The 22,473-nt window shown below is 37.7% G+C and overlaps 2 protein-coding genes across 3 annotated transcripts; one reads left to right on the forward strand and one right to left on the reverse strand.

Moving 5' to 3' along the window:
- Nucleotides 1-955: 955 nt before the first annotated feature.
- Nucleotides 956-15,712, reverse strand: LOC137715287 (piezo-type mechanosensitive ion channel homolog). Of its 2 annotated transcripts, XM_068454559.2 has the most exons (21): nucleotides 15,281-15,712; nucleotides 15,095-15,175; nucleotides 14,057-14,216; nucleotides 13,806-13,966; nucleotides 13,303-13,459; nucleotides 12,922-13,108; nucleotides 12,453-12,568; nucleotides 11,413-11,497; nucleotides 10,325-10,540; nucleotides 10,064-10,241; nucleotides 9,710-9,838; nucleotides 9,356-9,529; nucleotides 9,012-9,245; nucleotides 6,844-8,394; nucleotides 3,998-6,495; nucleotides 3,340-3,735; nucleotides 2,797-2,955; nucleotides 2,085-2,594; nucleotides 1,811-1,955; nucleotides 1,574-1,718; nucleotides 956-1,399 (listed from the first exon to the last, which is right to left on the reverse strand). In XM_068454559.2, exons 1-21 carry the CDS (start codon nucleotides 15,327-15,329, stop codon nucleotides 1,264-1,266), a joined length of 7,467 nt encoding a protein of 2,488 aa, XP_068310660.2. In that variant the 5' UTR covers nucleotides 15,330-15,712; the 3' UTR covers nucleotides 956-1,263. The 2 variants fall into 2 exon arrangements, with proteins under 2 accessions (XP_068310660.2, XP_088546668.1); XM_088690542.1 differs by lacking the exons at nucleotides 12,922-13,108; nucleotides 13,806-13,966; nucleotides 14,057-14,216; nucleotides 15,095-15,175; nucleotides 15,281-15,712 and having other exon boundaries at nucleotides 13,303-13,430.
- Nucleotides 15,713-19,947: 4,235 nt separating this feature from the next.
- On the forward strand, nucleotides 19,948-22,171 carry LOC137714152 (protein RESISTANCE TO PHYTOPHTHORA 1, chloroplastic). Its single transcript, XM_068453432.2, has 4 exons — nucleotides 19,948-20,356; nucleotides 21,250-21,460; nucleotides 21,554-21,723; nucleotides 21,786-22,171. The coding sequence occupies exons 1-4, from the start codon at nucleotides 19,964-19,966 to the stop codon at nucleotides 21,810-21,812; spliced, it is 801 nt and encodes a 266-aa protein (XP_068309533.2). The 5' UTR covers nucleotides 19,948-19,963; the 3' UTR covers nucleotides 21,813-22,171.
- Nucleotides 22,172-22,473: the final 302 nt, after the last annotated feature.

Raw genomic sequence — 22,473 nt, forward strand, 5'->3', positions numbered from 1 at the left:
ATCTAATTTTGCTGCAATGCAGGTAAAAATACAAAGGCAGTAAGAGCCCCGAAGGCGGACGAGGAAGGCAAGTGGTGCACTGATGTTATAGATGATCACCGCTGCTCGAGCGATAAAAAACCGACTGAAGCCGGATGCCAAGACAAATGTCGAGAGAAAAATTCGGAATCCTACGGAATATGCGAAATGCCTCCCGGTGTCGCCGATCAAATACTTTGCAAGTGCATTTATATTTGCTGACCAGACTTCTGGTTTTTTATTTTTTATTTATTTTTTTAATTTCTGGATTTTCAATGTGGAGAAATGGAATAAATAAAAAACAGATGTTTTGTTTTCGATAATTTAAAATATTAGTTAATTAAAATGACCAAAATACTGTTACTCTTCGTTTAATTTCTTAATCGTTCTTCTTGTTCTTCTAGGGCCAAGTAATCTTCCACAAGTATCACATTTGTACTTGTTGCTCAGCAATCTGCATCAATTAGTGATTGAAATTTATTCGATATTGGAAATATTGAAAAATCATAAAAAGATAGAAATTTTTTCGATACAGGAAATATTGGAAAATCAGAAAAAGATTTTGCGAGTTGAAGTTTACTCTATAGCGGAGAAATTTCGGTTAAAATCGACAAATTTCTTCGATATTTCTAATATATCATTTAAATGCCGACAAACGGTCATATAATATTCCAAAAGTTTCATTTTAAATTTTCACATTTCGATGAACTTTCCATCATATGAAATATATAAATAAAAACATAAATACACGCATTTCTAAATCTTTCAATGGAGGATCTCGCCAATCAAAAAGAAAATTAAACGGAATCTCAAATATCCATCTATCCAGAACTCCTATCTACGTCTCCCGAAAGTGTAAAATCAAATGTAAATATAATTTTTGGATCTCAATTTTCCATTTCGCCATTAGAATTAGTTTAATTTTTACTCCAATGTATACGTGTAAACGAGGAGATGTAAATTTACTGTAAAATCTTGTTCTTTAAACACACACTGGCTTTTTTTTCTTGAACTTGTATTGAACCATACATACATGACAAATCAAAATCCTTTTCAAAATAATACATTGTGTACATGTAGCAACTAATCCCTCTGTGATTAGGCAAACCTATGTTAAAAAATGAAGAACAAGCAGCATGAATGCCGGCGTTTTCAATGGCCGGAAAAAGAATTTGTTCTGCATTCCTTCTATAACGGGTGTTAGTGAAACCTAATGTCAGCAATTTAAACCTAGATAGAGGAGAACTAATCCGGTTTCGTGTATTCGAGCAGCATGTGTGGTGACCTGTAAATCTTCACCAGCGTCCAGTATAAGACCTCTTCAACTCCAAGCTCACCCTCTGCTCTTGCAGCATATATATCTTCACAGATTGCTATCAACCTGTACATAAGAAAATATCATACAAAAACCATGTCAGACCAACCGAGCAAGCAAGGGCCTGTTCGGAAGTGCTTCTAGAGTGGCTAAAAGCACTTCTAAGTGATTCTGGGTTATTAATGATTTCAACGTGCTTCTAATAAAAACGCTTCTAAATTTTTATTAAATTGGCTTTACCTATCACAGGAAGGAAGGTTCTCATAGGGGATTCTCATTCGCAAGTCAGAGCATTGAAGTCTGATAAAGCGGCCAACGGCAAGAACAAATGTTATGTAGAGACCCCAAATGCTGAACTTGCTCAGGGTGTCACCGAGAATACCCTCTGAATATCACCCGAAAATGAAGAAAAAAAGCAATTTTAGCCAAGAGAAAACGAACATATGAAATGACACATGATGCTTTTGGTAAACTTACGTGGCGGTGTTTCCTCAGATACGATGATGGCCATCGGTCCTGTCAAACCTCCACACCCATTGACATCTGATGAATTGATGTCGTGGAAGGACCACCACTCATAATTTACGCGATTCAGAACAAGGTCAGCGCTAATGAAATTATCCTGTAAATCGTATTTCAGTAGTTTTAACAAATAACTGCTATACAAATTACTGCAGAAACACAACAGATAGAACTGACATGCAGATATGGTACTCGAGTTAGTAAAACATGCATGCGCGAGAAAGGGTACCTCTAATTCCAACAGTCTGACATCACCAGAACCAGTGACACGGAAGTATCTTGGATAAATGTTGTATATCCTAAAGCTGTTTATGGAGCCATTGAGAACCTTTTGGACATCTGACTGTTTTGGAAGATCCTGAGACTCCAAACTTCTTTCATATTTCACAGTTTCCTTGCCCTTGGGTCTATCCCTGGAAAGTACCCAAGTAAAAGATATAGCCATGTTGGGGTCCCAATCAAGGGACCGAATGAATCTGGTTTGAACTACATCGGGGATAAGCCACAAAGTACTAGCATCAGATTCGCAACATATCAACTGGACGTCTTTCTTATTATAGGTATCCAGATAACCTTCAGGATCGAGATTAACATCAGAGTCAAGTTTGTCCCATTGGAACTTTTCACAAAGGGTGGTTTGATACAGGGTCAATCTTCCACTCGCTGTCTTTATGTCAACCTGAACACTGGCATCTTTGATGGGATTTTCAATGTTCGTCGGGTTACCACTGCTGTACATCTGCAAGGAGCAAAGGAGTTTTTGATGCATGATTCAGAAAATAACCAACTGTTTCTTCTACTCCAATAGTAAATATTAAAGCACAGGTTAGCATGTCTACTTGTTTGTGTGTGCCAGATTGCCTAAGACTGAGCAAAACCATTTACTTTATGAACTCATGATACAAATTGGTAATCAGTATCTGTGGGTGAACATTACTTACCAGCATTGGAGCCCAAATAACACAAATCAATATGAAAAACAGACATATCCCGTTGCAGCATTTGGTCATTTTCGTTTGCTTATCTCCTTGTTTGTGCGTTGCTCTATTCAAGACTGCGTCACATTTGACAAGGTACAAGCTTGCATGTATGTCCTCCAGCTAAATAGAAAGCCAGTCAGTTACGGAAACAACATGCAAATGTTCATGTATTCTGAAAATATACATATATTTACATATAAGCAATCAAATAATGTTTTAACCAAGGTCTTTACAGGGAGAATAAGATATACTAGCTGTGGTGGTTCTTACGAATCTAACCATCCCATTAATTTCAACACACAATGTGATCCCACTCTTTTAGGTTTCTCTATAAATTATTCATATTTCAACAATGATAGCAATATCAATAAACGAACACGGTAATGATAACTGATGGCACTCCAGTGATGATTCAGTGCATAGTTTTGAAAGTTGAAGTTTTATCTTTTAGTTTTATGCAAGATTAAGTATAATGGAATGCTCCAGATAGGTTTAGAAACTCACTTTCAGCCAATCATACATGGTCAAAGATGTGGTTGTGCATGACCAGTCAAGTGCGCATCTCAGTTCATAAAGGAAAGGTAGAGCGCGGTATAGTCGATATCCCAAATAATTAATTCTTGAAATCTCACTAGTCAAAAACTGCCGGTACAAAGTGCTTTTATGAGGAATTCCATGTCGGAGTTGTATAGCCTGCAGTGCTAAAGAAACTGCTTTTGCAAGAAATATAGCACGGAGTGCTAATCCTCCAGCATGTCGGTGGGAAGGCTCCATGTTCCAAGCATACTCTGTTACTGAATATGTGAAGAGGATGAGGTTGAAAAGATAGAAAATCACTTTTCCGGTGGCAAATGAACAGAGATAGATTATGCGGTCAAGCACGATCAAGAAAAAGATAATCTGCACGAAAAATCACTTAAACCTTTTATCAATTTAGATAACATTATGCATTTCAGTCTTATTAACCATAATAAATGATACAAATTCGTGGACCGAAAAAGAAACAGTGCAATGAATTCCTCCACCATAGCTTTTGGTATAAACCAAGAACAAAAGGTGAGTTATTTAACTTCAAACTTGTAACTCCATGCTTTTTGCAATAGATCTTAAAGTACTTGATTTTTCACCAAGCATGACAGAAAATGATGAAAAAATAACTAACCATTAAGATGAATACAAACTCTTTCGGAAACTGATCTTCAAGCTGATACACATCAAGAAACTCACTTTTATTTTTTATGACGGATTGGTAGAACATGGCGACTAAAAAGAAAACAGTCAGATCGGCACCAAATACATATGCATACAGATCAATGTCCCTCTTGCCTCCTCCAATAACAGAGAGTATAGGGTATGGAAATCCTATTTCTTCAACAAACCCAGCATCTTGTGCTTTAAGAATTTCCTTCGCCACATCAGCTGCTGGAGTAAGTGACTTGTACCATTCTATTGAATCGCCACACTCTGTCACGGGGGAGGCATATACCACCTCAAAAACAACCAAGGCTACATTTGCATTTTCTTGACTCCTTTCAATGCTTTGGACATGCACCCTGCTAGCGAAAGGGCATAGATTAGGGGTTTTCTCCATGCACCTTTCATCATGAATGATTTTAAGCAATTGATTTACTCCAGACTCAATCTTTTCTGGCTGAATCCCGTCCTCTGGCCATGAGCGCACATCCATAGACACCTGAATAAAGTAAGGAGGGGAATCTGCTCCCTGTGTCAGTGAATTCCAGTACCTAAAGAAGCTTCTGATTATTGATTTTATTGCATTTTCCATTATTTGCAGCAACTTCTTTATTTTCTGACTCCAGCTATAACTGACAGGAATCTCATTCCCATGGAAAGCATTCCTCCTATAGAAGTCAAAGTCTGTAGACGACATCCACTCACCATCTTTTGCGGTTATAGAGCTCTGTAAGAGGGTAAATAAGTAGACAAGAAAGAGAGGTAATGAACTGACCACAAAAGAAGATGTGATTTTATGTTCAGGAAATCCCCATTCGCGAAGCAAGTCTGAAGCAACACTGAAAGCCCAGTGCTGGATGATAATCTGGTACAGATACTGAAGCAAAATATAGACTTCTGTGTAAATCAGCATAACAACCCAGAAGATGTAACTTGGACCAGAATTTACACATAGTGCGTACAAGAATAAAGCTGCCAGATACACCATAGAAAGCAAACTGAAGTTCCATAAAAAGACAAGGATAAAACAACAATAACACACAATATCATTGTTGGATCGCATTTGGGACCATATGTGACGGAGGATCCTTCCTAACTGCAGACTTGTTGCATCAGAACTCATGTCGGACTGCACGGAAGATGAACGGTTAAAGGACACCTTAACTTTCTGGCTCTCCATTTCATCATATACCCCATCCTCAACAGAAGAGTGCTCACTGACATCAAACTCATGATCAATGTTCAAAAAGCTTACAAGGTTGTTAACTGCCTGATTTCCAATCGACTGTACCTGGGAAACGCCATCACCTAGTAGATGAACTGCAGATATTAGTGGGCTTTCCCTTGCTTTCCCTTTAACTTTGTCCTTCTTTTCTGAAGAAGTGAAAAATATGCCATCAGCAACATCATCGTCAACTTCAGTGATCTCACAGTTAAGAGATTCTATTGAATCTCTCGCAGACTCCATCACTGTTGGGGTTTCCACATTCACTGGTGCAGGAGATTCATGCAATTCAAAAGGATATAATGAATCCTCTCTAAGTATCTGTTCCTTTTTCAGTTGTAATCCTTCTTTGTCAGAGGTCCCCCGATCGTTGTTCGAGTTAAGAGAAGTACTCCTCCTCCTTCTTAGGCCTTCACTGACAGCAGGAGAGTCACCGCAATTAGTAACTGAATTCATGCTGTGGAGCTGGATTTGCAGGTTGAGCATCTCTGACTTCATTTTCTCCACTTGCAGGTTACGCTGGTGTTTCTTCTCCTCAGATTCACGAATATGTTTTAACTGTGCAGTTTTCCATGCAGCTTTCTTTTCTTGCTCACGCACAATCGCACCAATTTGCTCAGCTTCAAGATAACGAGAAACATAATCGAACTCTGGGGAGGAGAACATATAGGACTGAAGTGATACCAGCATAAAAATGATAATTTCAACGAGAGCTGATCTTGCAGTAATCCGAAACCCATAATCATACTTATAAAATCCAATCATCTCAAATACGTAATCTACGGTCTCACACTTTCCAGCACAGAACTCCCCCACAAAAGGAGATTGGTATGCAAGAGAAAGAACAATAAGAGCAAAGTTGTATATGCGCAAGAACTTAAATATCTTGTTCCTCTTCTTTAGTATTTCAAGTCTCACCCGAAAGAAAACCAGCGCAAAAGCAAGATAACCAAGGTGCAAAATGTCATACTCAATAGTTCCAGTAATCAACACCAATGCTAGCACAAGATCCAATAGATGGCAGTAGCAGTAAAGCCTCAGGTAGTCAAAGAAGGTCCACATGCTTTTGGTTTCGAAAGAGAGGTCTCTCCACACAAATAAATTATTACGTTGAGATATCACTTGACGGTAAGTTGATGACACCGAGAATCCGGACAAATTATCAGCACGAAGTTTAAAACAAGCAAGCATGAAGACGGCAAAGTAGCTGATAAGCATTCGCGGATCATCGACAATAAGTCCTAGCATAAGTGGTATATATTGTTAATAATTTAAAGGGAATGAATTGATCTACATAACAACTGAAATAGAAAAGGAAACAAGATATAAGGTCAGACAAAAAAAAAAAAAAATTGTCTTGAAACTTGAACACCAATGGAGTAATAATCCATATCAATTTTCTGCAACACTCTCCAATTCAGCAAACAAACTAAATAAATTTAGTAATTCAGAAAGCATGTATCCCTTCGAAAGGATAGTGTTCAGAAAATAAAATAAAAATAGTGTTTCTGTGTGCTCATGCATGTGTATATTTGTGTGTAGTGTGCGCGCCTGTGTGTGTATGCCTCAGATGGCTACGAGAGTAATACCTAACCAGCAGTACTTGCAGTAACTGAAATACATGGTTGAGCTTTTCCAGCAATCATGGCAATGTGCATTAGTCTCATCAGGCTGACTTAGAGACCACAGACTCCTCCAGATGGCAAAGTACTCGAGGATGAGAATGGATGCAAACAGGAAAACTAATATGGGCCATAGTTTACGTATAATATGCCGATTCAAAATAATACATGTAGCAAGTAACGCAATGTATACCATAGAAATGGCATTCAATAAAGCAAAGCTTGCAAGAAGCAATGCAATCATGTTTATCTCAAGACCAAAGAGGTTAAACATATTCTCCATCCAGAATTTCAAATAGATTTTTGCGATATGCTTCTGTGTGTCAAATCTCTCCTTTCTCAAGGCAAGAATCCGCTTCTTGTTCCATTTATGACTCTCCTTGGTGCTGCCCCAAATGTACCCAAATGAATATTTGTTATTGCTACTACCCTCAGAATCTCCTGTTTTAGGGGACACATGGTTAGGCAACTGCAATGAACCAGGGATAAAAAAGGGCCATGATTGGCTCCTAGCCCCTTCTCGTTTCACTGAAATCGCTTTGGAATCTGTTGATTGCTTGTTATCCTCACTTGGGATGGAGCCATTAATATTGGCATCGGCATCTTCTGCTGAGACAAACAATGGACAAGGCTCTTCCCACTTTCCTTTGTTCAGGATAGTACTTGGCATCTTTTCCAACCAGCGAAAAACATTATATTGAAGAGTGCATGCAGCAATCACCAGAACTTTTCCTCTCAAGCCAGATTCTAGACCCCAAAATCCCGGTTTAAATACACGGAAACCCAAAAAAAGGGAAATATAAGAGTGCTTTTGTCCAGGAAACATTGCAGCCTGTCTACCCCACATCTGAAAAAGGTACTCAGTTGTTACTAGAAATCCTGTGTAAACCAAGAATGATTTAGATGGGAAATGTGAAGCTTTAGGTAAAGATGAACAGATGACGAGGCCAAGTAGATAAAAGAAGCCAAAGGCGCTTATTGGAGATAAAGATGCATAGAATAATGCAATAAACAGGATCTTGTTGCTGTGCCAAATGACAAACCGCTTTACAAACCCAAGCACTCCAAATTCCAACACATGGGCATCATCTGACCTGTTATACCTGCTCTGCCTTCTCTCATAGCTATAAAGTTGCATCACAATCAAGACTGCTAGGGATTCCCAAACATTTTGCAAAGATGAAGCTTCTGAGTCATAACCTAGATAAAAGTAAAGGTCTATGAACTTGGACAACCACAGCTCAATGCTCGGGAAACTGCTCAAGCTATAGATAAAGATAAACACCACAATTGCATATGCTTTCAATGGGAACCAAAGGCGCTTTTTTGTTCTCTCGACAAGTTGTCTTCCAATGATCCAAACAAGGAGAAGGAATATGTACCCAAATGATATATAGTTGGGTCTCACCAAGTATACAGTAAGGAGAATTGTCAGAAAGGCAATGTAGGTTCCACATGATCGGTACACAGATAAAAACTTCTGCCCAATTGCACCGAGGAATAATGCAATTCTTCTCTCTGGAAAGAGAAAACAAATCAGGAAATATCAATGTCAACAGTAATTAAAGAGAACACTAGAAGTAGTAGAAAAATGTCTGCTTTAGATGGTCCTAAAATACAAGGTTGATTTATAAAACCAAAAACATAGACTTTTGAGAAGGAAACCAACAATGTATAGTTTTGAGAAGTTTTATTGGATCTGTTCCATTTCATCAAATATTCATTACATACTTCACCATACACGCATTTGTAGCATCCCAAAGTATGTTATCAAATAACTCTGTTTCTAGTGGACCCTGCAATTTGAGTAACCGTTTTTTTCTTCGTGTGCACAATCGCATGGGTTAAGTACACATAAGAGAAATCAGGGACTGATTTCTAAAAGCCCAACTTCAACTGCAATCCAATCTAAGATCCAACTCAAACGAATGAATCATTCATTTCACATTTTCTTTCTTATGGTAATTCATTTGACACCATCTACATCACTCTGATGAAGCATTCACTAGATTATCACTTGAGAGTAAATGAGAAGGTTCAGACCAACTTTCAAATTTATTCTGCAATTGTCAAGAGACCAGATTTGGCCACATTCATGAAAATAATAAATAAATATATCAAGGATGAAATGATACCATAAGAAGGATTATCATGGCTGTACTGAATGGCTGAGGAGGCATACACTGACAGCAAAACTGATTTATTCAGACCAGCTTTCAAAATGCTGAAACCAAATGGACGGCTAGGTGTATGCTGCACAATTGCTGAGAACGAAAATAGCATTTCAAAACCATGGTTATGAATTGCACAGAAGCAAGCAAGCAAAGCTATCTGCAAAAAGTCCCACGAGCTTTCATGTTGAAGAAGACCTGCATCATTTCCAGAAAAGATAATATCACTAGACATTTAATTTTTCTTTTGGCAGCAGTTTCTGACATAAAGCATAATAAAAGTCCCATATGAGAAAACAGTTGCATACCTAATTGTGATAAGATTTCTGCACTCAAAGTGCCTTTTTTCTCCAAAGTATCAGAGATCGGATTAATCTGAATGATATACAATAGTGCAAAGTGAACCTCACATAGGAGAATCAAAGACTGGCGCATTTTTCTGTTAATGTTGTGGCTCAAAAGATACATCAAAAAGAATATCACTGAATCACAAGTCAAAACATAAAACTAATTAGAAAACTGTAGTATGTTGTAATTTAAGCATTAATTTCATCATTACTAGATAAAGAAATAAGACTGAACAAAAGGCATCATGCTAAGTTGCTAACAGTAAATTTCATGAACTAATAACTAAGTAAATTAGATACTGATTTGATACATACCATATACAGCATGGATGAAACCAGGTTTCATGGCAATTAGAAATATCAGTGCCAGCATGATAGCTCGGGAACTTTTGCGCAGTCCCCAAGCAATTGTGGCCACTAGCAATACTTTGGTCTCTCCCTCGCCTATGATAAAGGATATAACAGGATATAATTAGAAATGACCTAAGTATATGCGTAACTTAAGTTAAATTCAATGGAACAAAATCTGCGTGAGTGTGGAGAAAAAGACTAGACAAACATATAACTTAACCTAAGCAGAGCCATCTAGCAACCCCCCACTACCACATAGAAGAAACAACAAGAGCTACTAGTTATTCAATCAATTGGTTTCATATTGTATCTCAATACCTTCTACAGTACTGTTGTCATTTGAAGGTTGTCCATCCTCATCAGACAAGCAAAGGAAAACCGAGTTGTTCACAAGATTACCCAAGGCAACCAGTATTCCAAGACAAAATTGTGCAAGCAGAAAGAATCCAGGTATGGGATAATGCCACAACCCAATCATCTCCCATATGTCCATGTTCTGAACATGTAATCAAAATAGTTAACTTCCAATCATTTTCTGTTAAATTCAGACATGAAACATCACCAGAAAGAGAGTACTACCTTCCCGATTTTCCGATTCAAGAATGCAAATGCTACATTGAAAATATATGTGCTAGCAGCCCACAAGAGAATGAAGACAAGCAGCAGCCCGTTCAGTCGATGCAAACGGAATAAGGAAGGGAAGGCATATATGATGTAGCCAACATATGCAAGTAGCAAAAATGCACATATACTTGCAAAATGAAAACTCCAAAACGAAAGAGCAAACAAGGAAACCTGTCAAATTCACCATAAAAGCCAATTAATAAAGACTGAAAAGAATATAGATCTTAGAACAACAATTTCAGCCAGATGCAATTAAATGAAAAACCGGAAACTCATAAGTTAAAAAAAATGTCACAACCCAGTTTTCCTCCCAAACTCTACCTTACATGGCCTCTGCCAAACCTTATTATACAAACCCTAAACAAGTCACTCACCAACTCTAGCTAAAGAACTCAATCATTTGAATAAGAAAAAAGAGAGATGAAATTATTGCAAAACTACCAAATACCAATTGGTGCATGAAAAAGACTACAATAATGTATTTGTATCATCATCAGTTCATCATCATACTTTCCATTGTCCTACTCATATGAGGTTATGAAATATCTCCTATAAAGTCAATGTATTTTAATATTTTTGTACTACTTCTGTCCAGTGTTAGCCACTTAATTTCCTACCTGGCCACTTTATCTACCTAAACTTTTAAATTTCCAGTTAATCTTAATTTAATAAAATAAAATAAATACTTTATCTTAAGTTTCCAAGTCCAAAACTTTAGTAGAAAAAAAGAGCATATCCATATTGTTACAATGAGTTTATTTTTGGAAACCAAAAAATAGCAAGTAACGAGAACCTTGTTCTCACTGGATTGGAAAAACATAAAACCTAAATGAACAATTTGGTATGGCAAGTAAGATCCCTAGATGATGGTTCGAACTAAAATACTAAATAGATACCCAATGCCCCACGCATTAAAATCAAGCACTTAAATTCAAAACTGCCTCATCTTCACCTTCAAAAAGATGGCATGCATGGGTCAATTCAGCCTCAATAAACATCATGATGTTGTTCAGTCAAGAAGAAGAGAGTATAGGAATACATACTGGGAAACCATAGGTGAAGAAGTTGATACTAAAGGTCCGGAAAACCGCTCCAGTCAATAAAACATTGGTATGCCTTACACCAGATCTGAAAACAATAAACAATTACTTAAGCTGCAAGCAAACACACTGACAATTATAAAGGTTCCAATAGAGAGAAGTAACCAGTTACACTAGATCCAGCAAAAAAAAAAAAAATTTTAGTTATGCAATAATTGAAGGCAAACAAATCATCAGAACAAATAAGGAGATATTTTTTATTAGTCGCAAAGTATTTTATGCCGGGTATAGCCTCAAGGATCAACTAAAACAGAATCCAAACAGGGATCTAGTGCTTAAGGTGGCGGCCACGGCGGCGGCGGCGGCGGCGGGGGGGGGGGGGGGGAGGGGGGACATAAACATGGATAAACATCGTCTGCGACATGTCAACTATGTGATGTTGACTGATGGGTTATCATCACAATCTTTCTGACAATATCAATCTTAGCTCTTTCACAAGAAAAAAGTGAAAAAAAAAAAAAAAAAAAAAAAATTGTAGGCTTATGAAGGGTCGACCCTGCAAAGTCTTTTGATCTTGACATTGTTTAATGTGCTACCAGAAAACTACAGGCTCTTTTTCATTTATTTACTGGGGGAAGATTCTAAGAAACTGAACTCCAAGAATTTGTTGACTTGGATTACTCTAATTTCATCTACCATGTTCTTTGAAAATTACTGGCCTCTGATATGGGTTGCAGCTTTAGTCAGATTCATTCCAAACTTTCTATATGTTAAATGAGCCCAACCTATCATGTTCTGATCTTATATCCAACAAATGGTTTTGCATGTACTTATCCTGCTACATATCATGTTCGATTCAAAACTCTGCTTCAGCAAGATCAAAGATATGGACTTAGAGTAGGAATACAGAAGGTCTTCCTCCCTCTATGTTAGAACTTAGAACAAAATCAAATATTTAACTTATATGCATTGAAGGGAATGATTAAAGGAGACGGCACACTGTGAACCAGATGACAAGATGTTACAGCATCCAAGAATATTACCTAGATTCACGAATAAAGAATGAATGCTTCGAGGGAAGAAGTTGCTCCGTCAAGTTATTTTCTTTCATGGATAAAATAAAATCCATTTCCTCCAGATCACATTTAACACAGGATAGCTGCATTAGAAGGGAGAAAATGTAAAAGAGAAACCACAAAAAGTAAGCACTGAAGCACTTATGCAATAAAGTACCATGGACGACATACACATTTGATAAGTAATATGGGATTGGCGCACATATCACACACTTTAGCCATATCCCAACTTTGATAGTTTACACTTTCATACACAAATTTTTAAATATTTTATGGTCAGATTAACTTGAATAATGTAACAGTATCACCCAGGAAATAATTATTACATTATCAAACCTGCAGAACCTAACTGTAGATAAGCTGAAATCAATGGTTTTTAAGTATCCTACTACATAAACTGTGTTGAATTTGTAGAAGACATAAAATATATCCATACCATGATGTAGAATAGTAAAAGAGAGCAGCATGAACAAAATTCAGTCCAGTCCGAATGTAAAGTTAATTTGAACAGACCGATGAACTCAGCTACCCATCGTAACAAATCCGGAAACTCCACAGGGAGCTGATACACATAAAGCAAGACAATGTTGAAACCTGCATACAAGTGAAAAGGCTTCCACCACCTTCAAACCCATAGATGCAACCATGAGCAACAGAAGCGAAACTAACTAAAGCAGATGTGTACATAGATAGACATATAGACAGATAGTGTGTGTGTGTGTGTGTGTGATTGAGAGAGAGAGAGAGAGAGAGAGAGAGAGAGAGAGAGAGGCAACAATATCATCCAGTGACGAATGATGGATTACAAGGAAATCACCTGAAAAGTCCTAGAAAATTACTTGACAAAGACCAATCCACAAGACCAATGCAGCTCCCAATAAAAAAGGGTAGAGAAACCCATGAAGGACGGCTAATTCCAACAACCAACTGAATGGCAGGCAACAGCAACAAGGCAGCAACTCTAAGATGAGAACCTTCCAGAAGGAACGAAGAAATAATCCAAATCAGTTGTTACTTTTGTATGATTAATTCTGATATGATCAACTTAACCAACTGATAACTGATGATTACACACGGGCATGTATATGCCATTTTAACATAAGATTAATAAGGTGAACAAATTAACTGCTAAAAGCATCTTTAAAAATTTGCAAGAACATCGTCCCAAGAAGAAAATCAAATGCATAACAAGAACCTTATCCAAGCTTTATACATTACAATTGGATTTCTTTATGTATTTAATGTTATATGGGTTGAAAGGACAAATCAGACATAAAAACCAAAGAGAAAAAAAATAAATCCGGGCAATTAATTACTTACAAATTAGTCGTTCAATGGTTGATGAGAAACGACCCCAACATGAATCACATGATGAAACAAGACCAAATCTGTTTCCATACAAATCAACTAAAGCAACAGCAACTACTGATAGTTGTAAGAGTAAAAAGTATAGCACAAGAGGAGATTTCCATGACTGCAATCTGCAAAAGCACACACAAAACACTGTATAAATGTATGTGTATAAAATAAAGTGATGTGAGATTAAAGTAGAAACAAAAGCAAATTCATACATCATGAATCCAATAAGATTTGCCCACCAAGCATCCACTCCGCTCCATTTATTTCCCTCGATAGCCCATATAACAAGATATATCACTTGAGAAAAAATAACAAATAAAGAAAATATAACAATGATCCATGACAATAAAAGCCGCCTTCCAAAATGAAATCCTACAAAAAGAAACACTGTCAGAAGAAGTAAAGTTAATTATATAAGTAATTCCAGCATTTAGGATAACCAGAAGCAGCATAAAAATACGAAAACATTTATCTTTTGTCTCATAAATTGCATTGATAACACCAAATTTTGCATGAACCCAACCCAAGGTTCGACATTGAGTGAGATCTTAAATAAAACTTGAACGGATACCCAAAAATTCATGTTCCTTTATTGTTAAAAGAAGTTCACAGAATTTATGCATAAATTTGGCATCTATGTGGGTGGACATAGCTACTCAGGACAACCAAATCTGACCCTCATAGATGCATTGAAAAAGGAATCATGACAATTATATTTTAAACCGTAGTCGAACCTCCTACTAAAGATATTATTATGGAATCCATAACTGCATAATATGTTTCTCTGTTCCTTATACATAAACACACAATAACCATCTGTGACAACGAAAACAAAAGAAAGAATACTGCAGAATCGTGCTATCACGTTCATGAAATAACTGAGGCACATGATTGAATTTACGGACTGGCGAGTCAATGCACCTCATGCAACAGTCAATGTGCAGTATGAACTTAACTAAGTGATTGTGACCTGAAACACTCTTTCACAATTCACATTGTTTTTGGGCAAAGTCAAAACTTTAGCTAGTCTCATGTAGCTAACATAGTCATATCAAGAAAACCCATTGCATATGAGGAATTACATCATTTACATGTCAACTCACTAACAAGAAATTAGTAATCCATAAGCACATTTTGCACATAGTTTCCTAGTATCTCACAATAACATTTTCACTTGGTACCATGTCTACCTAAATTCATTCGAAATGTCGAAACCAAGCTGGAAAATTCACACAGAGCAGTTAGCTTACCTAGTTTCGGTGCATTAAATAGAATAAGAAGAAACGCTATCAAATTGACCAGAGAGAGGACGCTCCAGTTGATAATAGCAGCTGTAAGAAAAAAGATGGTAGCTTTTTAAGTTGCAATTAAATTTCCAACATTGGCAAAAAAACAAAAAAACAAAGGCATTTGCATTTGCATTTGAACTTGATTACCTGCTAGCAGCAGCAGAGGCAACACAAACCCGCCAAGAAATCTCCCCATTACATGCCCCAAATACCAAACCAATCACTTCAATTCCAAAATTCCACCAATGGGCTTTCGATTCACATCAAATTCACGAAAACCCATTTCCCAAAACCTTCAAATTTCCTGAGAAACTCCAAATTTTCCTGAGAAAGCTCCCAACTTGAACAGAAAATGAAGAAGCTTGGATGTAGCTTTCTTCTCTGTTAGGCGCACGATAACGAAACAAAACAGAAAATTGGTACGTTACTCCTCCAAAATTCGCGGCAACTCAAACAATCGTCGAAACTCCAAAGTAATAATTAATCAGAAATGTTAATCTCTGGAGCTCCGATAGCTACCAGTCGGAGCTGAAAGTCGGAGTTATATTTCTGAGATTGGCAAACAAGCAAGGAGCTTTCAGAAAATAAAAAATAAAAAAGTCATTAATTATATTGCAGCCTGTAAATTAAGTGATATTTGTGACCAATGGAAAATTAGAATATTGTTTTTTTTTTCGGATTTTTACGATATTAACCAAGGTCGGACAGAATTTTCTGTTATTTTGGTGTGATTGGTGGACTTCGCGGCGATGTAAGGGAGTCGTACGCGTGTTCGTTTTTCTTTAAGGTATTATTTTGGCCCCACTTAGCTCATCTTCAATTGACCTGGCCAAAGGGTCATAGAGCTAAAAATAACTCAGAATGACATGAAAACCGTCTCCAACTGAGGGCTAGGCCAAAAAGACTTGTGGGCCCCACTAGGCCTAAACCCCCAAATCAGGCCAGCAGGCTGGCCATTTCCAGCTAGCCCTCTAGCTTGACATTTTGCCAATCCTCCAGAGCCAGAATGTAAAGCTTGACATTTTACCAACCCTCTAATTCAGCCCATTTGAATGTCAATAGTTACCTAGCGTCAGCATGACGCCAGCGAGCAGAAGCTACCTAGCATCATGCTGGCGTTAGGTTATGTAAAACCCCACCCCTGATTTTAAAAATCATTTTGAGTTTTTATTTAAAAAAATTATTTTTGGATCTTAATTGGTGAGCCCAAAAGGCCCACCCTCTGATTTTTGTGTCCCCCGACCCCAATCTCTCTTCATTATCTCCTTCTTTCTTTTTTCCCTAACTCTCTCATCTCTACTCGTGCTCTCTCTTTGCACTCTCTCCTTCTGGCCGAGCACCACACCCACGCACCCACCACGAAAATCACCTTATCACTCCGGCGAGCACACCCCCAAGTAACCATCATTCTAAATCCTAAACTAAGGAAGGAAAACTCTTCTTCTTCACATAGCACGGCACAGTTACTGTGCATCCATTTTTGACAATGTATCATCGTCTCCGGTGAAGGTGAGCTTCGAAACTCCTTCTATCTTCCTCCCCCGTAGGCTAGATCACTTTATTGACAATTAAAAGTGACTTTGGTGAAGGTTTGGATGTGAAAACAGATCAGGAAGTTTCCCCCATATTTTCTGGCGAGAACCCGGCCTTTGCAGGCATTTTTTGGCTGACTTTGGCCACCACTCGCCTCAAAATCGATATAGATCTCTTCCTTGCTTCACAGTCTTCATTTTGGTATTTTGGTTTACGTGAAATGGTTATGTTTTGAGCTCCGTCGGAGCTAGGGAAGTCCCCAGCCATGTTCCGGCCTTCCTTTTACTTTGGGTCCGGCGACCCATGTGTTGGACTCAGGTCGGGCTTTCAAGCCCAAAGCCCCAAGGAGCCAAGGCCTTTTGGGCCGTGCAAAGAAGGGCCAAGGCCCATGAAACCCCCAACCCTTTTACCTAGAAACCTAAACCCAACCCAATTGCCTAATTCTAAATCCAACCCAAAAACCTAAGTGAACTAAGGCCCTTTGGCCGTGTGAAGCTTGGACCCAAGCTCAAAAACCCTAGGGCCCTTCAGCCCAAACCCTCCAGCCCATCAGACAGAATATTCTAGAATATTCTTGGAATATTCCTATGTTGACTATTGTTGACTTTTCAGAAATTTAATCAGGACCCTTCTTAGGGTAATTCGACATCCTGAATCTGTTTTCGATGTCCGTTTTCCCAAATTCAATTGTTATAATAAAGTTTTATTAATTGGACCCTTTATGTGCTCAGGGGCAATTATTTGGGGCGCTTTCGTCTTCGTTAGTTTGTGTGGCTCTTCGGCGGCAAAGTATCTATGAGTGGACCCCTTCTAAAATGCATGTTTTAATAGTAGAAATGCGTACATGAAAAGCATGATTTAATGATTACGTTTTATGAGAAATTGATTATCATGTTATACTGAGCTTATTTTGGAATACCATATTTTTTGTAAAACCCATGTTCTTGTAACGTATCTGATGGATGGTGATATACTATTTAGAACATGTTTTCACACACTTCTTTATAGTATTGATGATGGATGACTTTATACTATGAAGATGCTTTTGAAATACACACACACACACACACTTATGTTTGGAAAATCTATATTCAATGTTTTTGTGCGTATCTAGTGGTTTGCCTGAGGGCGATAATACTTATATTGGCTTCGTGCCGGGTGTAGGTTGGTGGCTTCGACTGTATGATACTGATACAAATACTACTAGTTAGTACACTATATACGAGATATGTTTTATGGAAAGGTTTTATGGCATGCTAGGGTTTTCGGAGAAACCTATTACATATTATGCTATTTAGTTTTCATAAAACTTTGGGGGTTAGTATGTTGAATAACTGTTTTACTATTATATATATCAACTTGGTCCACTCATGTTTGTTTTGCGCCCCCTTAGGACTTAAGAATCGAGGCGTACAATCCCAGCGTCAAGGCACTTCCGCATTGGCATCTTCGAGTCTTCTCGGTGTAGGACCCAATCCTCTTATTCATTCAATTTTATGTTATTCTTTTTAGTGTTCTAGTTAGTTGTATGCTCTGAACACGTTCCTCAATTGCATGTTAATTCATTATATTTAAATTTATAAGTCTTATTTATTTCTTGTTCTTAGCATTTGCATGTAATAAATGGCTAGCTTGCGTCACCTTAGGGTGTTGGCCAACACGTGCCTATCGTAATGTTCAGGGAATATCGGGATCGGGGCATGTCAGGTTACCATTGGAATTTGATTTTTTTTTTTTTTTTTTGTAAGAATTTAAAAAAAAAAATCTAATTTTTTTTCCTGTAAATACCAACACCATTCGTACAACATTGAAAACTAAAGATAAAAAGTGTCACGTGGATAAGAATCATATCTAAAATTTGCATAACCAATTACCTCTCAACACGTGATATTCGAAATCCTATCCGAAAAATTATTAAGATTACATAACGATAAGAAATCTGGAGATTTACTCGTTTTAGCGACACGTGTCACTCAAAATCCTATCCGAAAATTTATTGAGATTACATAAAGATAAGAAATTTGGAGAGTTACTCATGTTAGCGACACGTGTGACTCGAAATCCTATCCAAATTTTTTTTGAGATTATATAAAAATAAGAAATCCGAAGACTTATTCATTTGGCGACAAACGTAACTCAAAAACCTTATTTTAATATGGTAGTTTAATTCAATTAACCATATTAATTTAATTAAAATAATGAATTATGTTTGGCCTATGGCCTATGGCCTTTTGGCCCCCTCGGTTGGAGATGGTATAAAATATGGTCTAACACTGTTCATTAAAATATAATTTCTTCCAAGGCTATAGGGCTAAAGGGAGCTCTTTGGCCTTTCTTTGGTTGGAGATAGCCTTATGTTGGGCCCACAACCAATGAATAAGAACGAGATGTACCTATAGCAAAACGTAGAGATTTTTCAGTGAGCTGAAACAAGTGCAAAACATTACACTCATTATAATGACATGTAATGTTTTGCTTCGTGTTTTGAGCACACTGAAAAATTACTCTGCAAACTGAAGAATATTTTGTAATTGACATAACAATTCATTTGACAATTTTTTTGGGAATTGTTATTAGCATTCCTAAAATCTCATTTAGCACTCCAAACTTTCTATAATTAGAAAGAAAAATACACTTGTGTGGAGTGTAGAATGAGATTTTTGGAGTACTAATAACAATTTTTTTTTTTTTTCACATAAATAATCTTCAAGCAGTGACTTCAAAGTTTACAATTTTCCGTTATGATATGCATTACAATCAAGTGAATAAGAAGGTGTACCTTTAAGAAATTCTTGTGTTCAATAGTTGGACCAAATAAACTGTTTGATTGACCTACCCACGAAGAAATAGGCCCCTTTGTATTTAAGTATCACTCGACCTTATGTAGTTAAACCACCCGATGTAATGGTCTTTGTAAGCGACTCAGATAGTCCACTTGATACACCATCAGGCACATGAGTTATTCTGCACTTTCAGGTGCGAGAAGGACTTAGACGACACATGTACACTGTCATCATTTTGTCTCATGTTAATAATACAATGATATGTGTAGGTGGTGCTATTTACACACCCGTTATTAATTTATATTCTTTAATCATCTTCAATTCATTCGACTCAACGAGTAAAGATTAAGAGAGATGTGTGAAATGTAAAACGTATGTATAACACCACTCTAAGTGTAAGTTTCGCTCAATGTGACATTGTGTCATTAACCAGGAACGTCGCACTGACGGTATGTCTGTGCCATATATGTCACCCAATTGTATGGGCCAGAACTCTCCATGCAGTGAGGCCTAAATGCTGTCCAACATCTCTTTCTTCCCTGCCTCAAATTTCTTCATCTCCCTCTGTTTTTCCTCTCACCTTTTTGTTGTTGAATTCTCAGAAAAAAATCTTATCAGCGGAGAGAGAAAGTGTTCAAACATGAACACCTTAACTTCGACGTCTCTCTGCAACCTCCAAGTTTCAAGGTATCCTTCCACCGTTTCGAACCAGAGAAACGTTTCACCCTGCAATTCTCCACTTCCCGCCAAAATTTTCTTCAGACTTTATGCCAACGCCAACGAGCTGGATGCTCAGCCAGCACTGGAGGAACCAAAGCAAGAGGTGGAAAAAGCCGAGCCACGCGAAGCTGGAAAATCCTCCACTTTCCCTGCTGCTGCTTCTCCACTCGACAAGGACCTCAAAAAGGTTGGATTTTTAAGCTTTTTGTTCAAATGGGTGTCCTGAAATGCAGTCTATATACAAGACTTTGTTTGTAAATTTTCTTCTGAATTGTGAAATTGGGTAGTGAAAACGGAATTATTATGTCAAGTGGGTTGTTGAGAGTGTGAATCCCGCATCGAGAAAAACTTTCCATGCTCACATTATAATGAGATTGTTGAACTGTCCCACGTCGATTGTACCAATGAGAAAACAAGAGTTTAAATATCCTAACTTCACTCCAACTAACACCAAGACCTTTTGTGATAAAACTCCACGACAGATTGTGCAGGTAAGTACCAAATTATGGACAATATCAATATTGTTGGAAGTGGACCTTCGGCCGGTCTCTCTGATAATTCTACTCTGGCATCAGAGGCAATTTGTGTGTGCTTTAGTGAGCCTAATGTGGGATTATGAATCGATTTGAGTTGAATTTGGGTGATCGAATTGAGTTGTGGAGTAAACTTGTGATTAACAACCAGTTCCAGTCCTCTGAACAATCATCAAATTCGACATGGTTAGAACGAAGGAGCTGTAAGCAAGGATTAAAGAGCTCTCCTCAAAAGAACCTCATAACTTTCTGCAGTACTACAAATACAAGCTTTTTGCTTGTTACACTAATGAATTGGATGAAATTTAAGCCCAAAATGGGCATTGATTTCAACCCGAAAAAGCGTTTGACTTCGACCTGATTACCAGAAACATGAACAAAGAACTGAGCTAGTAGACGAAGCTAACAAGTAATGTACATTGGAGATGATTTCGGCTATTGTTTTTTAACATAGTTTACCTACCTGCATTCCGTTTTGTTTTGCAGATAGAATACTGGTATGTTCGATTTCTCACAACGTTATACTTCCATTTCTTGTAACAAACAGGTTGTTCAGAAGACTGCTGCAACCTTTGCACCAAGGGCTTCCACAGCTTCCAAAAACCCTGCCGTGCCTGGGAGCACTTTGTACACTGTTTTCGAGGTTCAAGCCTATGCCTCCATGCTGCTAGGCGGAGTTCTGTCCTTCAATCTCATCCTTCCGTCAAATGAACCAGACATATGGAGATTAATGGGAATGTGGTCCATTTGGATGTTTAGTAAGTTATCCCCCCAACAAATTTACCTGCAAAGTTTCCTATGTGGTAAAGATATACTGACTGAACAAAGAATTTAACCTTCTAATTTTGCAGCAATTCCTTCACTGCGCGCACGAGACTGCTCGAAAAATGAGAAGGAAGCTCTAAACTATCTCTTCCTCCTCATCCCGTTACTCAATGTTACAATCCCATTCTTTATTAAGTCCTTTGCTGTCGTTTGGTCTGCTGATACTGTAGCCTTTTTCGCCATGTATGCGTGGAAGGTACGGATCAGAGATTCAGATGTTTACTTTAGGCATTCTCTTGTATGATTCTGTTCCTACAGCTTGGTTGGCTACAAACAAAAGACTAGGAGTCCAAGTTGCTTGCTTTTTCAGATGAATCGATAGGCACATGATTATACGAAGTTTCTCGATGCAGATGGCTAGAAAGTATGAAGAGAGCTTGTGCATTTACATGAAAAAAATGGTGCTTGCCTCACTTGCAGCCTGCAGGAGCCAAAGCCACCGTCAGACTTTGGGGAAATGTCGCAATAATGGACGCATTCGTTCATGTTCCGGCGATCTTATTCATATAGAATGGATATTGACAAGAGAAAATATAGTTGAACAAAAGTTATGAAATGATAAATTTGTAGTTTTGTACATAGAAATACTGAATCGTTTCGCTGTTGTTCTTGCAACAACATAACAATGTCATTCGTACTTCTATTGGAATCTCAAAAAGTTACCGCATCAATTTGCTCCCTTGTCCTCACCAGAACTGTGTTCTGCTTAAGTTCGCGATCAAACTCAACAAGAATTTGGTGTTTAAATAGAAAAACTCAAAAATTTAACCCATCAACAAAGAAAATCCATCGTGGAACTAACAAAATACTCGTGAAACAATACTCTCAACATGCGGCGTGCTTTGAGAAGGTGGTGAGCAAATTCGGACTCAATTGGTTTCTAGCATCTTCCTCTTCCTTTACATTCTTGCTATATTAGCACAGGTAAATACAATAACATCACAAG

This window comes from Pyrus communis, chromosome 3, assembly GCF_041283825.1.
Source record: "Pyrus communis isolate YQ-2024b chromosome 3, ASM4128382v1, whole genome shotgun sequence".
Classification (NCBI taxonomy): domain Eukaryota; kingdom Viridiplantae; phylum Streptophyta; class Magnoliopsida; order Rosales; family Rosaceae; genus Pyrus; species Pyrus communis.

Bases quoted from the DNA above. Each gene is read 5' to 3' on its own strand.
- LOC137715287 (XM_068454559.2), bottom strand. From the start codon at position 15,329: ATGGGGAGATTTCTTGGCGGGTTTGTGTTGCCTCTGCTGCTGCTAGCA. The intron at 8,395-9,011 runs GTATCATTTCAT...TTCTCTTTCCAG, and splicing joins CCATGATAATCCTTCTTATG to AGAGAAGAATTGCATTATTC. The intron at 1,400-1,573 runs GTAAAGCCAATT...TCTTATGTACAG, and splicing joins AACCTTCCTTCCTGTGATAG to GTTGATAGCAATCTGTGAAG.
- LOC137714152 (XM_068453432.2), top strand. From the start codon at position 19,964: ATGCTGTCCAACATCTCTTTCTTCCCTGCCTCAAATTTCTTCATCTCC. The intron at 20,357-21,249 runs GTTGGATTTTTA...TGTAACAAACAG, and splicing joins TCGACAAGGACCTCAAAAAG to GTTGTTCAGAAGACTGCTGC. The intron at 21,724-21,785 runs GTACGGATCAGA...CTGTTCCTACAG, and splicing joins TCGCCATGTATGCGTGGAAG to CTTGGTTGGCTACAAACAAA.